This window comes from Chelmon rostratus, chromosome 2, assembly GCF_017976325.1.
Source record: "Chelmon rostratus isolate fCheRos1 chromosome 2, fCheRos1.pri, whole genome shotgun sequence".
Taxonomy (NCBI): domain Eukaryota; kingdom Metazoa; phylum Chordata; class Actinopteri; order Chaetodontiformes; family Chaetodontidae; genus Chelmon; species Chelmon rostratus.
The window spans coordinates 13,567,094-13,583,671 of NC_055659.1; the positions used below are offsets into that span (position 1 = coordinate 13,567,094).

Sequence of the window (16,578 nt, forward strand, 5' to 3'; positions counted from 1 at the left end):
CCCTGGGGCATCTCGACGCAGCGGTCTCTTGTCTCCTCCTTCCCCACAACGTGGCTGACCAGAGGCTACGAAAAGAGGACGATTCTGTTAGGCTGGCGAGGCAGACTCATGTGCACACGCTAACACATGCCATTGTCTCTACCACACACACACACACACACACACACACAGACATAAAACTTAACATGCTGTTAATGTAGGCGCCCTGCAGCATTGAAATACTATCACATTCATTCAACAAACTGCGTCTCTTTGCTGGTGTGAGATTTTATTTACAACAAATGGAGAAGGTACAGGAAGAGTACATTGTTTTTAGTATGCAGCTCTGCCAACAGTTTCAACTAAAGCGTTCCTGATGCAGTTCTGTTCATTTGAGCATGACACAAAAGAACGCACCAAGTGAAGAGTGTGTTTCTGTAGGACATATGCGCTGTGTTCACCCCCACCCCCCACCCCACCCCAGACTCTGTCTGCCTACAAGGCATTCCATGAAGAGTCTCAGACATTGAAATTGAGAGTTTGTGAAATCTCATTTATGTTTATCATGAATTAAAAATGGTATTGTTGGCAGCCAATCCTCTTACAGTAAGCAGTTTTGGGAGACAGGCATGGCAGAGTTATCTCTCACAACAGTGTGTCTATACAGCAGGACAAGTGTGTGTGTGTTTGTGTGCACGTGCGTGTGCACATTTGGGTGGGAGGTGATGGTGGGGATGGGGGCTGCCTCCATCTTCTCAGAAAGCACAGTTCAAATGTGACCTAAATAAAGGTGTTGCTCTGTCATATGACAACAGTTCTGCTTTATTTATTTATTTAGCTTTGGGGTTTTTTGGTATCGTGCTGATGGATATGTATCTGGTCTGAGCACAAGATTGTCACAAACATAATACAGGTCTTGCAACCCGCAGTGGGATTTCATGTGTTTAATAATTGGATAGTGTTGAATTTTTATTTATTTTTTTTGTCTGCCTCCACACCCCGCCCCCAACCCCCACAGGCTTCTACGCCGTACAGCCTGGAGTCGGAGTCTTTGGGGATGGAGTGTATGATCTCTGGAAGTGCCTCTCCAACGCTGGCAATCAACACTGTGACTAACAAGGTACTACAACCAGCCATCCAGCCTCCAGCTCCAACACACACCTGGCTACACGGCTGCACCCTGACCCCACCCACTTCTCCAACCACCTACAGCACTATTCCCCACAGAGAGAGGAGCACTCTAGTGGAGGGGAGATACAAACACACACACATACACACAAAAGCACATGCTTATATGCCTAAAGCTTCTCTGCAATGCAACCCACACCGAAATACACAACTATCTGCAGTGCACCTTTTTCCTCTACAACAACAGGCAGCAGGCTCTTGTTATCTTCAGCACGAAATACGATGCTCACACTGATACTTAGCACCTTGCAACCTGATCGACCTTACGCAGTCCCGTGCAGACTTGCAATAGGATACCCCACACACTGCATTGGGTTTCTGTGTTTGCACCTGTAGTGGAAGTTGACGCCCAGGTTCGTATTTCTTAGTCCATGACCACATTACGCTAGGTGGCCACTCCTGCTGCTGGTGCTGTCTGCTCTCTGCAGCTTTTTTCCTTTTTTTTAATGTATATGCGTGTAAAAGCTCAGAAACACTTGTTCATCACAGAGCAAAGCTACAGGGACTGCTAGCTGTTAGCTGTGAGTGTGCCGCTCACCCTGAAATTTAAATAGGCTTTTTAACCTTAAGCTCTCATCCACTGAGCCCAGTGGGGGCAGCTCTCAGGTGTACTTTTAAAAAGCCTACAAGAGTGGCTTATTCATTTGCTGCAAGCATTAAAAAAACTGTTTAACGTGAACGGGGGTTTTGATAGGAAAGAGGAGTGTGTGTCTGTGTTTGTGTGTATGTGATGGGGACTCTAAGGTTTGAGCCTATGCCAGTGTGTGTTCTAACTTGTGTGTACATGTATGTAGAGTATGTTACAGAGTGTTTCAGCTTGTTTTGACGAGCCGTCAGTGACGAGCAGCCAGGGGCCGCTGCTATGGAGAGCATGCAGTTTTTCACGTTGCTGTAGCAGACTGATTCACGGGCCTAAGTGTGCAGAAAGATGACCCCTTTTCCTCCCTGATTGCTACAAACAAGCACTTGCCGCAGCACCGTTCTCTACCAGCAGTGACAGCATAATGAGGCCCTAATGTAAAGAGCTGACAGTTTAGAGTCTGGACTCCAGCCATCAAATACCTCCAGTCAAATAACTCAGAAGAGCAACAAGCAGAAAACATTAAATCGGCACAAAACACAACTACTGTGCGATTCCAAGAGCTGATGACAAGAAGTTTTGATTTGTGTCTTTTTGCTTGCACTTGGTTGTGACAAAACCTGTTACGGTTGTGAAGTGAACAGAAGACAAAGTGTAATAGCAACAGATCTGAGGCCCTAACTCCACAGAGAGAGCTTGTTTCTCACTGTCTTACACTGTAAACACACGACAGGCCACGCCTCTTTCGGTGCAGTGTGCCAAGCCACAGGAATTCCCTCTCTCTGTTTTTCTCTCTCTCCCTTTCTATTCCAGTCTCTCTCCCTCATTCCCGCCTTCTCAGATAGACCAATGGGAGACGCTGGCAAGACAACTACTGAACCAGCAAGAATCTCTTTTCTGTCTCCTGTCAGACATTCCTCACAAGCACCCCCCTTTTTCTTGTGCCCTTCTCACACACCAGACTCAGACCCCCCCCCCCCAAAAGGTTGTGTTCTGAGGCGGCCCTAAACATTGGCATGAATGTGATGAAACTCTGGCACTGAAGTGTGATGATGAAGGGAAAGAGGGGATTGTTGGAAGTGTGTTTGCTGATGAATTGTCTGGCCTTTTTTCCTCCTCCTCTCTCTCGCTCTTTCTCTCATCTCTTCTTTCGCTCTTCCTCTGCCTCTCTCTGTCTGTTCAATCCTGCATGCAGGGATTGTGCCGAACACTAGCTGGCATTGTTGGAGACACCTGGGCCAATCTTGCTTTGATTTCATAATCCGTGTCTCATGCTCCAGATTAGGCCCCCATGTAAAAGACACCTCTGGCTTTTTACTTAATTCACTGCTAAGAATAGAACTCTGACTCGCTTGCCTGCTAGCTAACACAGTATTTACTGGGGAGTCGCTCCTGCCTGTATGAGCATGCCTGCCTCTGTCTCTGTGTTTGTTTGTGTGTGTGTGTGTGTCATCCTACCTTTGTGCACATCTGTAGCTGTAGTAACGGGTGCGTTTGTGTGTGTGTCATATGTTTGTGCATACTTCTACGTATGTGGGTGAGATGTGACTGGGTGTTCGTCTGCGATGGTGTGTGCTTGAGTGGGCGTCCTCACTCATGGGACTCTGGGGTCTGCGTAAACCACAGAGCAGTGAGGTTTTAAAATCATCACACTTTATGGGTGAGTGGAGTAAAAATAGATTGCGGTGAAAGACTTAAGGCTAAAAGGCTGTTTTATGACTTCATTACACATAACATTTATATTTCTGTGGTGTGCTGTTTTTGATTAGCATTGTAGGGCTGATTTTGTGGACGTGCTTAAGCCTTCAGTCTTAGCTGCTCATTGAGTTCCCCTTCACGCTAATGAACACTGGAGCCAAGCCCACACTGAGTGGAGGAAGGCTAGAGATGCCTAATGAGCTTCTCTTACTACCCCCCTATTCTCCTCTCCCTCATCCTCGCCCCTCTTCCTTGTACAATGTTGCCTGGATTCTGCATTTGCACTGTTTTTTGAAATCGCAGTATTTCTATCTCACTACCAGCTCAGGAGCCAAGCTCCATATTAAAAGCTTAATATGATCGGACGCTCTCACTCTGCATGTGTGGGTCCTGGATTCGTACCAGCATGTTAGTCAGCCAGCCAATCAGTCAGAGCAGAGAAGACAGTCAGAGCTGCCTGGGTTTCCTTGCCTCCTTGCGGCCTCTGTGGTAGCTCGCTGCGCCTCAGCAGAAAGACAAGAGGCTTCAGTCCACTGCTGCTGGTGAGAGGCAGGGTGCTGGGCAGGGCCGGGCCAATCTGAATGCCTGAAGGCTGCTGCCACTGCTGTCTCATTGTGCTGAGCACAGAGCCCACTCTGTTCCACTCACAGTGATGAGCAGAAGCCACCATGCTGCACTCAGTCATGGACTGACACACACAAGCACATGCACACTACCAATCTTAGAATGCCAGGCCATCTTCCACTGCAACACCACAAGTGCGTTACTGCCATTCCTTTCTCACAATACAAAACTCAACACATGGGCTGTTCTCTGCAGGTATCATTAATTTCATTATCTGGATCGTTGTTCTTACTATTGTCTTAAATGTCTGACGGTGCACTTTATTTGGGAAGGGTGGGAGGACTAAACCTTGTTAGACGATAATTAAGATTGTCGTTCTGAAGTGGTTCGGCTAGTTTTGCTGCTGTATTGAAAGGTCAGTGTCTTGGCTGCACTGAAATCCTTTGTTAGCTGTCCCAAACGGATTTGCGCTTGGTGAGCAGATGTGGCTGACATCACCAGTTGTGTGACCTTTAGTGATGGGAATGTCTCTGCTGTCTCTAGACCCCTTTACACGTTCAGCCGGAACCCCTCAGTGACTGTGATGGGTGTTCAGCAGCACCCTGTGTCTGCCACACACACGCACACACGCACACATACACACACACACACGCACACACACTCAATAAAGTGAAAACAAAGTACTCTGCTATTATGACATGTCATTGCATGCAGCACACACATGCTCAGGCTTTACATTTCCATTCTAAATTACATTGTTTAACTATAGACCCACATTACCTTTCATACCCATTATCTCAGAGGAATGCAGATATGCTCTACCATCAGCAAGGGTGGAGATGACATTAATGTGTGCGTGTGTGAGTGAAGATGTGCGTGGTTGTGTTTGTGAGAGAGTAAGCTAATGTACATGCATGTGTTTCAGGTGGCGTTGTACAACACAGACCAGGAAGGGAGCGATAGTCCAAGAAGCAGCCTTAACAACAGCCTGTCTGATCAGAGTCTGGCCTCTGTCAATCTCAACAGTGTGGGCAGTGTGCACAGCTATACACCGGTAAGACCGCTCTTCACAGGGCCACAACTCTACAGTGATGGGATACATTTTGGAGGTTTTCCCGTATGTAAAATTCTGGAAGCTATCTGAAATTGATCTGTGGAAAACCTGCCTGAACTCGACATGCCTGAATGAATTAGTAAAAGCATCGACTGTGAACCTGGTTTGAGTCCAGCTCTTCATTTCTTGTCATCTCTCTACTGTATGCTGTGTAAAAAATGCATATCAAGCCCCAAAACTATATTCAGTCTCCAATCTGAAAATACCACTTGATGATAAGCTCTGGTCTGTTGATATTCTGTGGTCTTGCTGTTCCTTAAAGAGTGAATAAAGTGTAGGATGCTGATAATTCTAGTTGTCGGTGTTGCATGAAAGTCACTTAGTTGGATATTTATAACAGGATATTTATATAAATGTGTTGTAATTGATGATTTGTTTTTGCACTGAGCACTAAGGCCAAATGATAAATTCTCTTTTTTTTCACATTTTTCAAGCTGTGGGGGAGCCAGAGTCACTAAATGAATGAAAATGAAACACTGCCAGACTTAGAAAGTGTACTGTATCCCATATTTCATCTGATCAGAAAGCCCCAGGAGGCTTTCTTCAGAGGAGCTCAGCCGTAGACAGCAATAGACCGAGGTTCAGGGTGGACATGCGCTGGAGTACAACATCAGGAAGGGGGTTAAGGGAAACAGAGAAAAATGTGCACGCTTCTGGAAGCGAGACAAAGAGAAACGCTTCTTCTGATGTCCTCCCACCAGAGATGCCCCCTCTTTGGTGTGGTCCTCCCGCATCCTCGAGTGCTCCCTGCTCCAGGCTCTGGGCATCGATCGGCTCAGCCTGATGGATGTGCTCTCTCTCTCTCACAGCCAAAGCAGCAGCTCACAGTAAACACTCTGGCTTTATTATCACCTATTCACTCTCACCCAAGCCAGACTGTGAGCCATGCACTTCAGCAGCCTGCCCACATAGAAGAGGAAGATGTTATGATCAAAAATTGGACGTGACCTCTCTTGTAATGCTAGCCCACAGTGGACACAGGTCAGGTCCTGCTTTGTGAAATAGGAATGGTTTTGCATTGCTGCTCTCGCTGTGAAGAATCTCATAGACAAACTCATTGCTGGAGGGGAACAATGCTTTCTGTCTCACACCCAGGGCCAGTGCATAACATTGACTGCCCACACAAATACATGGATAAAATGGTTGCTTATTTGTACAAGGTATTGCTATTGATTTTGTTTTAAATACATTTTGCTTGGCCACCTGAGTATTGGGTTTGTGTCCATTCAGGTTGTTCTCTTGATGTTATGTGAGCCAGAGCGGCAAGCACTGACCTAGATTGTTGCCGTTTGTGTGATTGTTCTTTACATGTTGTGACACCTGTGCAGACAGAAACAACAATTTTACAGTGACGCATCCAAAGAATCTAACCATCCTTATATATGACTGAAGTCATGTTTGCTGCGTACATTCACATAAAGCACCAGTTGGTATTAAATATTCTAGAGGATTTCTGTTTTCTGTTTTTGTGGCTCCATGACCAGATGAGCATGGCGGAGTATCTATGAAGAGTATGTATATTATTGATGTGCATGTTTGAACATTATAGTGCACTCCTCTTAGCATCAATAGTCCCTGTAGTCTGTGGTAGAGCCCTGCGCGGGACTGTTTTCTTAATCCCGCTCCTGCCCGCTCCCGCTGAATTTCTAACCATTACCGCTCGCACCCGCAACATGTGTGTTACACTCCTGCCCGCACTAGAAAAACTCTGAGAATTTATGCCCGCACAATAATAAAAATGAATTGATTTTGTGCCTTCTCCTGTCCCACAGGAGAAAACACGTGATTTTATAGACTATTAATAGATACTCTGTTATTTTTTTGTTGTAGAGACCTTGTTTTAGCTTTTTTTCGATTCGGGTGTTGACTCCATCATCCTGTCACTCCCGCAGTGTTTTTTTTTAGCCGTCTGTTCCCGCCCGCAGCAAAATTCAAACCGCCCGCTCCCATGAGATTTGTGTTGGGTCCCACGGGACCCAATCCCAATGCAGTCCTCTAGTCCGTGGTGCAGATGTAAATGTAGCCAGTGTACTTTCACAAAATCTTTCACAGTTTAAACATTAAACATAATCTTATTTTGCACTCAGTTTTGCTCTTTGCTTTTGTAAATCTTAAGCTTTCTTCATCCCTTCATCTCCGCAGGTGACCAGTCACCCAGAGCCCGTGTCCCAGCCTATGAGCCTCCAGCAGCCCCCCCAGTCCCAGTACAACATGCCAGACAGGGATAAGCAGCTCCTGTTCTCTGAATTTGAAGATCTCAGTGCCTCCTTCCGCAGCCTTTACAAGTCTGTTTTTGAGCAGTCCTTCAGCCAACAAGGTGAGTGGTCTCATAGGAGCATCAAGTGGAAACCTAATAGAGAGCCAAAGCTTAATTTATCAAGGAACAGGATGATTCTCTGAACAATTTTGCTAATGTGGATTTGCTCTTAACAGCTGGGGCTATAGAGAGTCTTTAGGCACTAATTAGATTCACTGAGAAGTGAGCAGGTATTCAACAGGCTGACTACCCTATGGTGCAACTCTGTACTGTATTATACAATTGTATTTTCATGGTCTTTTGCTCGAGCAATGTGAAAAAGGCCTCATTTCATATTCAAACACAGAGTCTGAGAGTTCATGTCTTAAATATTTTATTAGAGGCTGTAAAAAGATGTTATTGCATTTATTTAATGGTTAATTCAGAATTAATTCACCGCCCTCCCCGCTTTATATTTTCCGAGGTACATGAAAGTTTTCAGCACCTTGTCATGTTTGAAATGTTTTCTTATGTAGGCTGTGTTTCACCGGAGGAGCAGAAGCCAGAGTCCTCAGTAAATCTGTTGGATTTGAGGTTCATTTGTCATAATGATGGGGACTTTGTATGATATAATAAATAGTGGTGGATAGAGCACAGCTTTCCAAAAGCCTGTGAGTCCCTGCAGAACAAAATGCATTTTTGCTTGTAATCTGATTGACTGATAAACAAAGAGCACTTGACAAGCGGGTTATGAGCAAAGTAGACTGAGCTTTCTGTGTATAACCTACTTTCACAAATCAAATGCATTTCATGCTAATGTTTTCAAAGAGTTCCTCTCCTTTAATCTATCATCTATGTTTCATTAGTTGAAAGTTGTTACCTTTTTTATGCGCATAAAAGTGAAATCTCTTAGTCAGACAAGCTCTAGCAATTAAAAAGCGTAAATAATCGAGCTAGAGGATTTCACACTCTGCCGCTGTAGACAGTGAGCTAATTCACTGGCTTTGATAATAGGTAATGAGCTCGCATTATTATTCTGGTGCCGCGTTAATTGCTTTCTGTATTTCCCTGGTTGGACAATGGGCTTTCTGTGCTGATAAGAGATGCACCTTTGTCACCCCTGCAGTGAGTGTTACGTGCCGATTGTGGAGGTGCAGGGTCAGAGTCAGCTCTAAAAGCACTCCAGTGAAATAGGTTTACTGTGCCAAAGCTGTGAAGGACAGGGCCTCTTAAGACCACTCCCTGCCACTCAGATGATTGCAGTTGGGTGTGCAGATGTTCATGCTCCAGTCATGTCTGTTGAAGAGCAGTGCGGCAGCACAATGAATTTGTCAAAGACAATCCAGAGCTGTGCAGCTGGAGAGGAGAGACGACGGCAGCTCCGGCTTGTGAACCTCAGAGACACAACTAATGCTGAGTCATTCCCTGATACAACAAAATGGCAGCTGGTCTGTCTCAAGTGTAGAACTACTTAAACACAGGAGGTCCACATCCCATTATTGTGAGATGTTAAGATATAAGGCCTTAAGTGGCTGGTTTTACATGAAGACCCTGGCTCCCTTTGTGTTTAAGTTTGCATGTATTAGTGTAATGCACTTCTGAAACCATGTGACTGACATTTGTGTTGGAATCGTAGTCTCTTCTCAACAGCTACAGATTCAACTAAAGCTATATTCATTCTCAATTAATTTGTCAGTTATTTTTAGACTCTCTGACTCCCAGAGCCCAAAGTGATGTCTGTAAATTGCTGAGAAGCTAGAAAAAGTAAGTCTTTGCATTTTTGCTTGAAAAATGACAGAAAATGATCGTTTGAGCCATTTTTCAGCAGAAATGCCAAGCCATTTGCTTGGTTCAGCTTCTTCATACAAAACAAGATGTTTAAAGGCCTCACCTGGGGTTCTGGGAAACTGTGATGGCCATTTTTCATTATTTTACATACAAAATTACTCTTCGCTTAATTTGGAAAATAATCTGCAAATTAATTGATAATTAAAAGTGAGTTGCAGCACTATTCAAAATCGTTGTTTGCATCATTTTCTGCCATTGCCAATTTGTTTCAGCACTGTTTCAAGCTTTGTGTTGGTGTGTTTTGTTTCCCAGGTCTGATGGGCATACCGTCAGATTCCTCCCAGCAGACCCACACCTCCTGCTCCTATCAGCACTCCCCCAGTGGCACCATTAGCACTCAGAACAGCCTGTCAAACAACCAACCCAACAGCCACCCCAACAGCCACCCCGCCAACAGTGGCCAGGTGCCCCTCTCCCATCCTGCCCAAGCCCACCCCGGCCACGGCTCGCCCCACGCACAGCACCTTCCGCAGCACGGCGGCCCCCACAACCAACACAACCAACACAGCCAACACGCCCAGCACAGCCAACACAGCCAACACAGTCAGCACCCCCAGCACGCTGCGCACGCCCAGCACGGGCAGCACCCATCACAGCACCCGTCCCACGGCCAGCACCCACAGCAACACACGCCACACCCCTCCCAACACACGCAGCACAGCCAGCACCCTTCTCAACATGGACAGCAGCATCAGAGCCTCTCCCACCAGCCCCATCCTACCCAGCAACAGATGGCCTGCAACACAGGTAAGACTCTCAGTCTGTCCTTGTCTTCCTTTGACCCAGCCTTGCCGTGTTGTTTTCTCTTCATCCTGTTCATCACACACGTCAACAAAAACAAATGTTTACAGCTGAATACACCTTCGTATCAGTCCTATTTTTTGTCATAATCCATTGAGAAATTGGTTTATGTGGTAAACATTAAATCATCATCTGATTTATCTGTTCTGTGCTGTGGCGAGAACAAAGCAATGCTGCATCGAGTAGCTTGTGCAGCTTTTACAGAGTCGACTGGCTCCTCCTAGTGGCCACAACACAGTGCTGAACTGTTTAAAAGCCTGATGAACAGTTTTATTTGGTGTTAATTTCTTATTCATTTGGCACTAGAAGACTGCCTGCACAGCTATAAAAAGGTGTCTACATTGGAAATGCATCATCTGCCCAAATTACCAAACCCACAGTAAATAACAATTACGACAGCAATTATTGTGCAGTTGTCCATAACTGATGCAATTAGGACTAAATCTGTTTTTGTCCCAGGAGTGAACTTGGTGTTGCAACCAAAATGACCTGTATCCCTCAAGTCTCTCATCCTGTAATGTTTCAGATCGTATCCTGTGTGTGTGTTGCAGGTTTACTGTCTGACTGGTACCCAAATCTGGATGCACTGAAAGAAAGCTGTCGTATTGCTAGCAGCTATAACTGGGCTGATGTCGACCTTTCACCTTTCCAAGGTGCAGTTTGGACACGACAAATAGACCTTATTGCATGCATAAGTGTTAAACAAGGGACAATTCAAAAGCATTTTTCATTTATTTGTTGAAGATTAAAATTTTTCTAGATTGCTGAAGAAACAGGCATTTAAAGCAAGGAGCTGATAGTACAGTACTGCCCTAGCTTTTGATTGAGTGCTGAAGTGTTGACACTGTGGAGTTGATTACGAGTTTAATTAAACTGAGCTCTTCAATTAAATAGCACTGCCTTCAAGTTTAATTACCAAAACACTGAGCTCAGCAGGTCAGTTTATCCAATTACAGTCTAGGATTGCAAGGTAGGATGTTTTTTAAATATCACCCACTGAAGGTTACTGACATAATGAATACATATTGCAACCAAAGTTTTTGCTTCGTGTTTGTAAATTAGTTTCTCATTTACTAAATTTATATTCTTTGGACATTCGGCTCGTGCAGTTTCACACATTTCATTGTCACAAAGACATTTTGGTTGCTCACTTGCTCTGGTTGTTCTGTCTGTAAGTTTGTGTTTTATGTTTCTAAGGATTAAGAGAGAGTATGAGACAAGCGGAGTTGAACAATTGGTCCCTGGAACCCACCCAGATTGCAGACCTCTGCTCATCCATCAACCAGTTTTTTGCCCGCACCGGTGTAATCCAGCCACAAGGGGCAGTGCAGCCTCCTGTTTGTCATGGCTCAATGCACCCCAACAAACCCAGCCAGCACATCAACACAGGTTAAACACCCACTTCTTAACCCTGTGACCTTATTTTTTTCACACTTTGATTGAATTTGTGTAGCTGTGGCGAGTAGCTTTTGTTTTGGCATGGAGGGCGGATTCTGGACTTGTTCCTAGTTCCAGTAAGCTTGTTTTTCAAGTGATATTTCTATCATTATATAGAGGTTGCAGCTGTGTCTCTGCTCCTGATGGGAGAGAGATAATGTACATCATGCACCCTCAAATACTGAGGCATTTACATGTTGACACTGTTGCCCTGTTATCTGGTTTAGTTTTCTGGGAAAGTTCATGTAATTGAACAGTACGTAGAACTTCAAAACAGCTGCAGTGTCAGTATAGCTATGAGGTCTTTCTGACTGTCTATCTTGTGTGTGTTACGGTTCAGGTTATTTTATTTGTACCTGTAAGTAGATTTGGTTTGCAGGAGAAGACAAGGCATCCATCTTGACACACAGTTTACGAACAACACAGACTGCAGACAAACATAACAAAAGTGCTCAAGGCTCCAATAGTCAGGACTTAAAGACAGAAAAATAAGAAGAGAAAACACTTCAATAAATAACTACTAGAATAAATAAGGTAAAATGTAAGTAGAGGAAAAAGCTAAATAAATAAACATTAGTTCTGCAGCATCTGTGAAGTGTTGCTATGACTTGTTCATCATGATGGCTGATAGAACAAATCTATTTTTATACCACTTTGGGACTATACACCTCTGTCCAGGAGGAAGAAGCTGAAATTGACTGTGCAAAGGGTGGGAGTCGTCATTTTTAAATCGAGCTGGTTATGCGCTGTAACTGTCTGGTGTACAGGGATGCCGGGTTAAGCTGTGACTCACGAATCAGCCTACTAGACCATTAAAAGATTTTATTCAGAGAGTTTCTGTTCTTTAAAGGTACAATTCCAAACCATTACACTAAAGAAAAAGATTAATGGAGTCATCATAAGCACAATAGAATACTGTACGGTCAAGGTCAGTCCGTAAAAATTCATACATAAGCCCATTGTCTGATGAATTTATCTCGTTTACATTCCCTTCTGTCTGTAAGTGCAAACAGTCTTGATCTCTTTTGCACACCGTGAGCTCTGCTCGCTCTTCGTGCCAGTGTTTCCCTAGTTTTTCGGCTTTTGACCCCTAAAGTTGAAACAACCCCTCGTTACCAGCTGCACACGTCTACCAGTTGTGACAAGTTCAACTACACAATGATTTCTTTTCCCTGATTGAGTTGCATACATTTTAGTCGCCGGAAGAGATCCAATTATTTGGCAATTCAAAAGGGAAAAAAAAACCCACACAAGATCAGAGGAATGTCTGAAAGAATAAACACGTTTTGTGAAGCACAAATTTTCCTCTTCCCCAAACTAGTGAGTGTCCCCTAATATGATTCTGCTCATCCTGTTACTCACAAACTCCACAAGTTACAAGGATTACTGACACTTTAGAAAAGCGCTTGACAACACAGTGTAGCTGAAAACTGTTCAAGCAGTACAGCTTTCTGTGTCCATCCATGTAAATAAAAGCATAGACCATGATGGTTTGTTCAAGTGCTTCTCTTGAATTGGATCTTAGGTGCATTGCCTGGTGTAACCAAGCCCTAAGATAAAGTTTTGTTCTGTTTCTTTCTTCAGGAAATCTCTACATGGACTCCAGACAGAGCATGTCCATGATGGGTCCTCCAGGATACCCCCACATGCCCCCTATGAGCAGCACAGGACCCACAATGACAGGTGACATGAAGCCACAGAGAAAAACATAACAAAAATAATCCCTTACAGCCAATATGAAACCCTCTATTCAGTGTTCATTAATGAATCTGACTCATCCTACCCTCTGCTCTCTCTCCAGGACACCATGCACAGATGAACCAGCAGCACATGATACCTGCCAGAAACTTCCAGATGCATCGCATGCCAGCTGATGACATCCAGGATGACTTTGATTGGGACTCCATTGTCTAACCCCGAGACCTCCTTTTGCAAACAAAAGGGAGCGAGGAGAGGAGGTGGAAGCCAGAGGAAGCCAGGCTGAGCTGAAAGGCCGCAGGAGGAGGAGGAGGAGGCCGCTGTGGGCGGGATGCAGAAGAACATTTGACACGCTTTGGAGAAAGACAGACTTCAGAGTCCTGACATTTTTACAAAAGCAAAGCATAACTAGAAAATGTTACTTTGAAGACAATCATATTTAGTCGGACATGTTAAAGTGATTGCTTATGTACTTGTCTAAAGACGAGTAGAACACATTCACGTCTAAACCACATGCTCCTCAGCTCCTCAGCCAGCCCTCTCCCCGTCCCTAGCCAGCAGCCTTCCAAAGTCCGAGCCCCTCTCCCCCCCGACCCCCTGCTCCGTAACTGTTATGTGATTTGAGCGACGTGTTCAGCTTGTAATTCTTCTCGTGTTGACATTGGCCTCAGCTGCCTCTTGGATGAGTTTACATCTCATCAATCTATCATCTATCTCTCTGAAAAAAATTATTTTGTTTTATTTTTGTTTTTAAGAAACACAGGCCGTCTCTGTGAGTAATGTGATGGTGCTCGTTGGTCACTTTTGGGAGAAAGTGGGCCCCCACGTTGTCTGAACTGGTGGTAACGTTAGGTTTACAATAAGCGAGGAACAGGGTGTTAAATGTTTAAGCAGGCTTGGTATTCGAGGGAAAGCGAGAGAGAGATCACAGAATGTTTCGTGATCTGTTTTCATAGCCAACCAATGTGATCAGGCTCACTGCAACAGACCAATTATGGGAGTACAGCAGCTTTTTTCTTTCTTCTTAGTTCTCCGTCTCAAGCACTTCAGGATGAGTGATGATGATGAGTGTGAGGGGAAGGTGAAAGCAGGGAAGTCAGACATTTTTTTGTCTTTTTAAAGTCATTCAACCCGAAGTAACTCAAGGTTTGGTGTTGGTCAATCAGTGCTTTACCAATCAGAAGCTGTTGTAGCGTTAAATAACATTCACATTTTCAAGCTTGTTTTAATGGTAAAGTTCGTCAGTTTTAGATGAGTAGCCTATTGATCATTAAACAAGCCTTCATCATTCAGAAATAATGAAATGATTAGCAATACAGTCTGATATTGGTTAAACCAGTATAACTGACTGGTTAAAGCTTATCACCTGTGTGTAGGTACATGTCAGCCAATAAATAAGTCACAATATATTGCAGTGCAGAAATGTCAACGATAATTGATTTGTTGATTTTCAAACTGTTAAGTGTCCCACTCACCACTCGTGGTCACATTTCTTCAAAAAACTATATAGACAAACTTCAGAAAATACATTTATCATTGTCTGATCTGTGTAAGCTTTCAAATATTTATATTTGTATCTGCCTCAACAATCAAGTATCAGTTGGGCTCTGCTTTGCAAGCGAGTTTTTGTTAAAATGAACTGTTCAAGTCAGTGGGGTTTGGTCTTATTAAAGGTATATTCCAGCATTTTGGGAAATATGCTCATTTGGTGTTTTGTCAAGAGTTAGAGGGGGAGATGTTAAATACAGTATGAAGCCACAGGCAGGATACAGTTATCTTAGCGTAGCATACAGACTGGAAATGGAGAAACAGCTAGCCTGGCTCTGTCTAAATGTAACAAAAATCTGCCCACCAGCACCTCTAAAGCTCATTACAATATATCTTGCTTGTTTAATCAGGGGTATTACGGTGGGTTATGTGTTCCTGGAGATATAATGTGCTAAATTGTGAGCTTTTGAGGTGCTGGTAGGCTGATTTATTACATTTAAACAGAGCCAGGCTAGCCTTTTCCCTCTATTTGCAGTGTTTGTGCTAAGCTATGCTAATTGTGTGCTGGAGGTGCCTTCTTATTTACTGTACAGATTTTAAGATTATTATTAAAAATGTATGCAAACCATATTAAAATAATGTATACTGGTGACAGTAAAAAGTTTGCTTGCAATGTTGAGAGTAATGGTCTCAAGCTTCACTGACTGGAAACATTGCTTATAGACTAATAAAATAAATAAAAAAGCTAGTAGCAGGCTCTCATACTAGTGTCCCAAAGAGAAAGAATTGGTGTGAAAGCTTCTTAAATACGCAAATACTTTGATTAATGATCAGTAGGATACACATCAGATGTTGAACTTTCCATGTGAAAATCGCAGCACAGGATGAGCTTGACTGTACGTGTCTTTGATTTGCAGAATGAGTTACATCCACATTCATGCCTTTTTCCACCTGTTGTGCATCAAAGTGAGTTTCCGATGCTACACTCAGTGTTTATTCTCACTTCTGGCATTTAAATTGTGGAGCTATACATTTTTAACTGGCCAATGTTGTGATGGTTCGATAGCGTAAGAATTTGCTATTGTACAGTCATAACAACAACAGTGTGTGCATGAGTGTGAGAGTGCACGTGTTGTTTGAACATATGTTGTGTGTGTGTGCACTTTGATTTTATTGTAATTTTAGGGCTATGATTGATTGCTGCAATCATCTCTACGCTATCTGTAAGCACAAAAGCAGATGCACACAGTGATGGAAGAGTAGATTTAAGACATGCATTTATTGTGAGAAGGGTTTCTGAAGCACAGAAAAAGTAGATCAGCGGTTCTGGAAACCTCTCCTCTGTGTCCTGTAACAAGTGGCTCCTCAGTCAGACAGGTGCTGAACTATAGAGACATGTTGTTTTTAAAAACAAACAGACAAAAAAAAAAAAACCCCATGCCCTTTGCACAGTTACACACCTTTGATTGATCGTAACCGTTTTCAAGATGCAAAGCATCACTCGCATACTCTTTCTGCCATTCATTCACTCACTCACTCACAGTTAGACTATCTGAACTCCAGAGGCAATTATGACGCATTGTCCACAGTTGACAATTATCAGGATTACTTCTCCTCTGCAATACTGCTGAACTGTGTATGGTGTTTTGCATCTATGACGCTGTGTGTCCTTGCTAGAAGGGATAGTGCAACATTTCGGGAAATGCACTTATTTGCTTTCGTGCCAAAAAAAAGATTATTACCACTCATGTCTGTACGGTAAACATGAAGCTACAGCCAGCGGCTGGGAAACGGCGAGCATGGCTCTGTCCAAAGGTAACAAAATCTGCCTGGAAGCACCTCTACAAAAATGTGGCGGATTATTTCTTGGCCGTTCGCAGTCACTTTCTGGCAATACGTGTTTATTGCTGAGCTTTAGAGGTGCTCGTAGGTGGATTTTGTTACTAT

General features: G+C 43.7%; 1 protein-coding gene across 1 annotated transcript in view; it reads left to right on the plus strand.

Moving 5' to 3' along the window:
• Positions 1-16,083, plus strand: part of foxj3 (forkhead box J3) — a 72,201-nt gene extending 56,118 nt beyond the window's left edge. The window contains exons 5-12 of the mRNA XM_041957365.1: positions 998-1,099; positions 4,935-5,063; positions 7,266-7,440; positions 9,460-9,954; positions 10,560-10,661; positions 11,206-11,397; positions 13,030-13,128; positions 13,247-16,083. Coding sequence (XP_041813299.1) covers positions 998-1,099; positions 4,935-5,063; positions 7,266-7,440; positions 9,460-9,954; positions 10,560-10,661; positions 11,206-11,397; positions 13,030-13,128; positions 13,247-13,359 — 1,407 coding nt within the window. The 3' untranslated portion in view covers positions 13,360-16,083. The remainder of the gene's footprint in view (positions 1-997; positions 1,100-4,934; positions 5,064-7,265; positions 7,441-9,459; positions 9,955-10,559; positions 10,662-11,205; positions 11,398-13,029; positions 13,129-13,246) is intronic.
• The last annotated feature ends 495 nt before the right edge of the window (positions 16,084-16,578 follow it).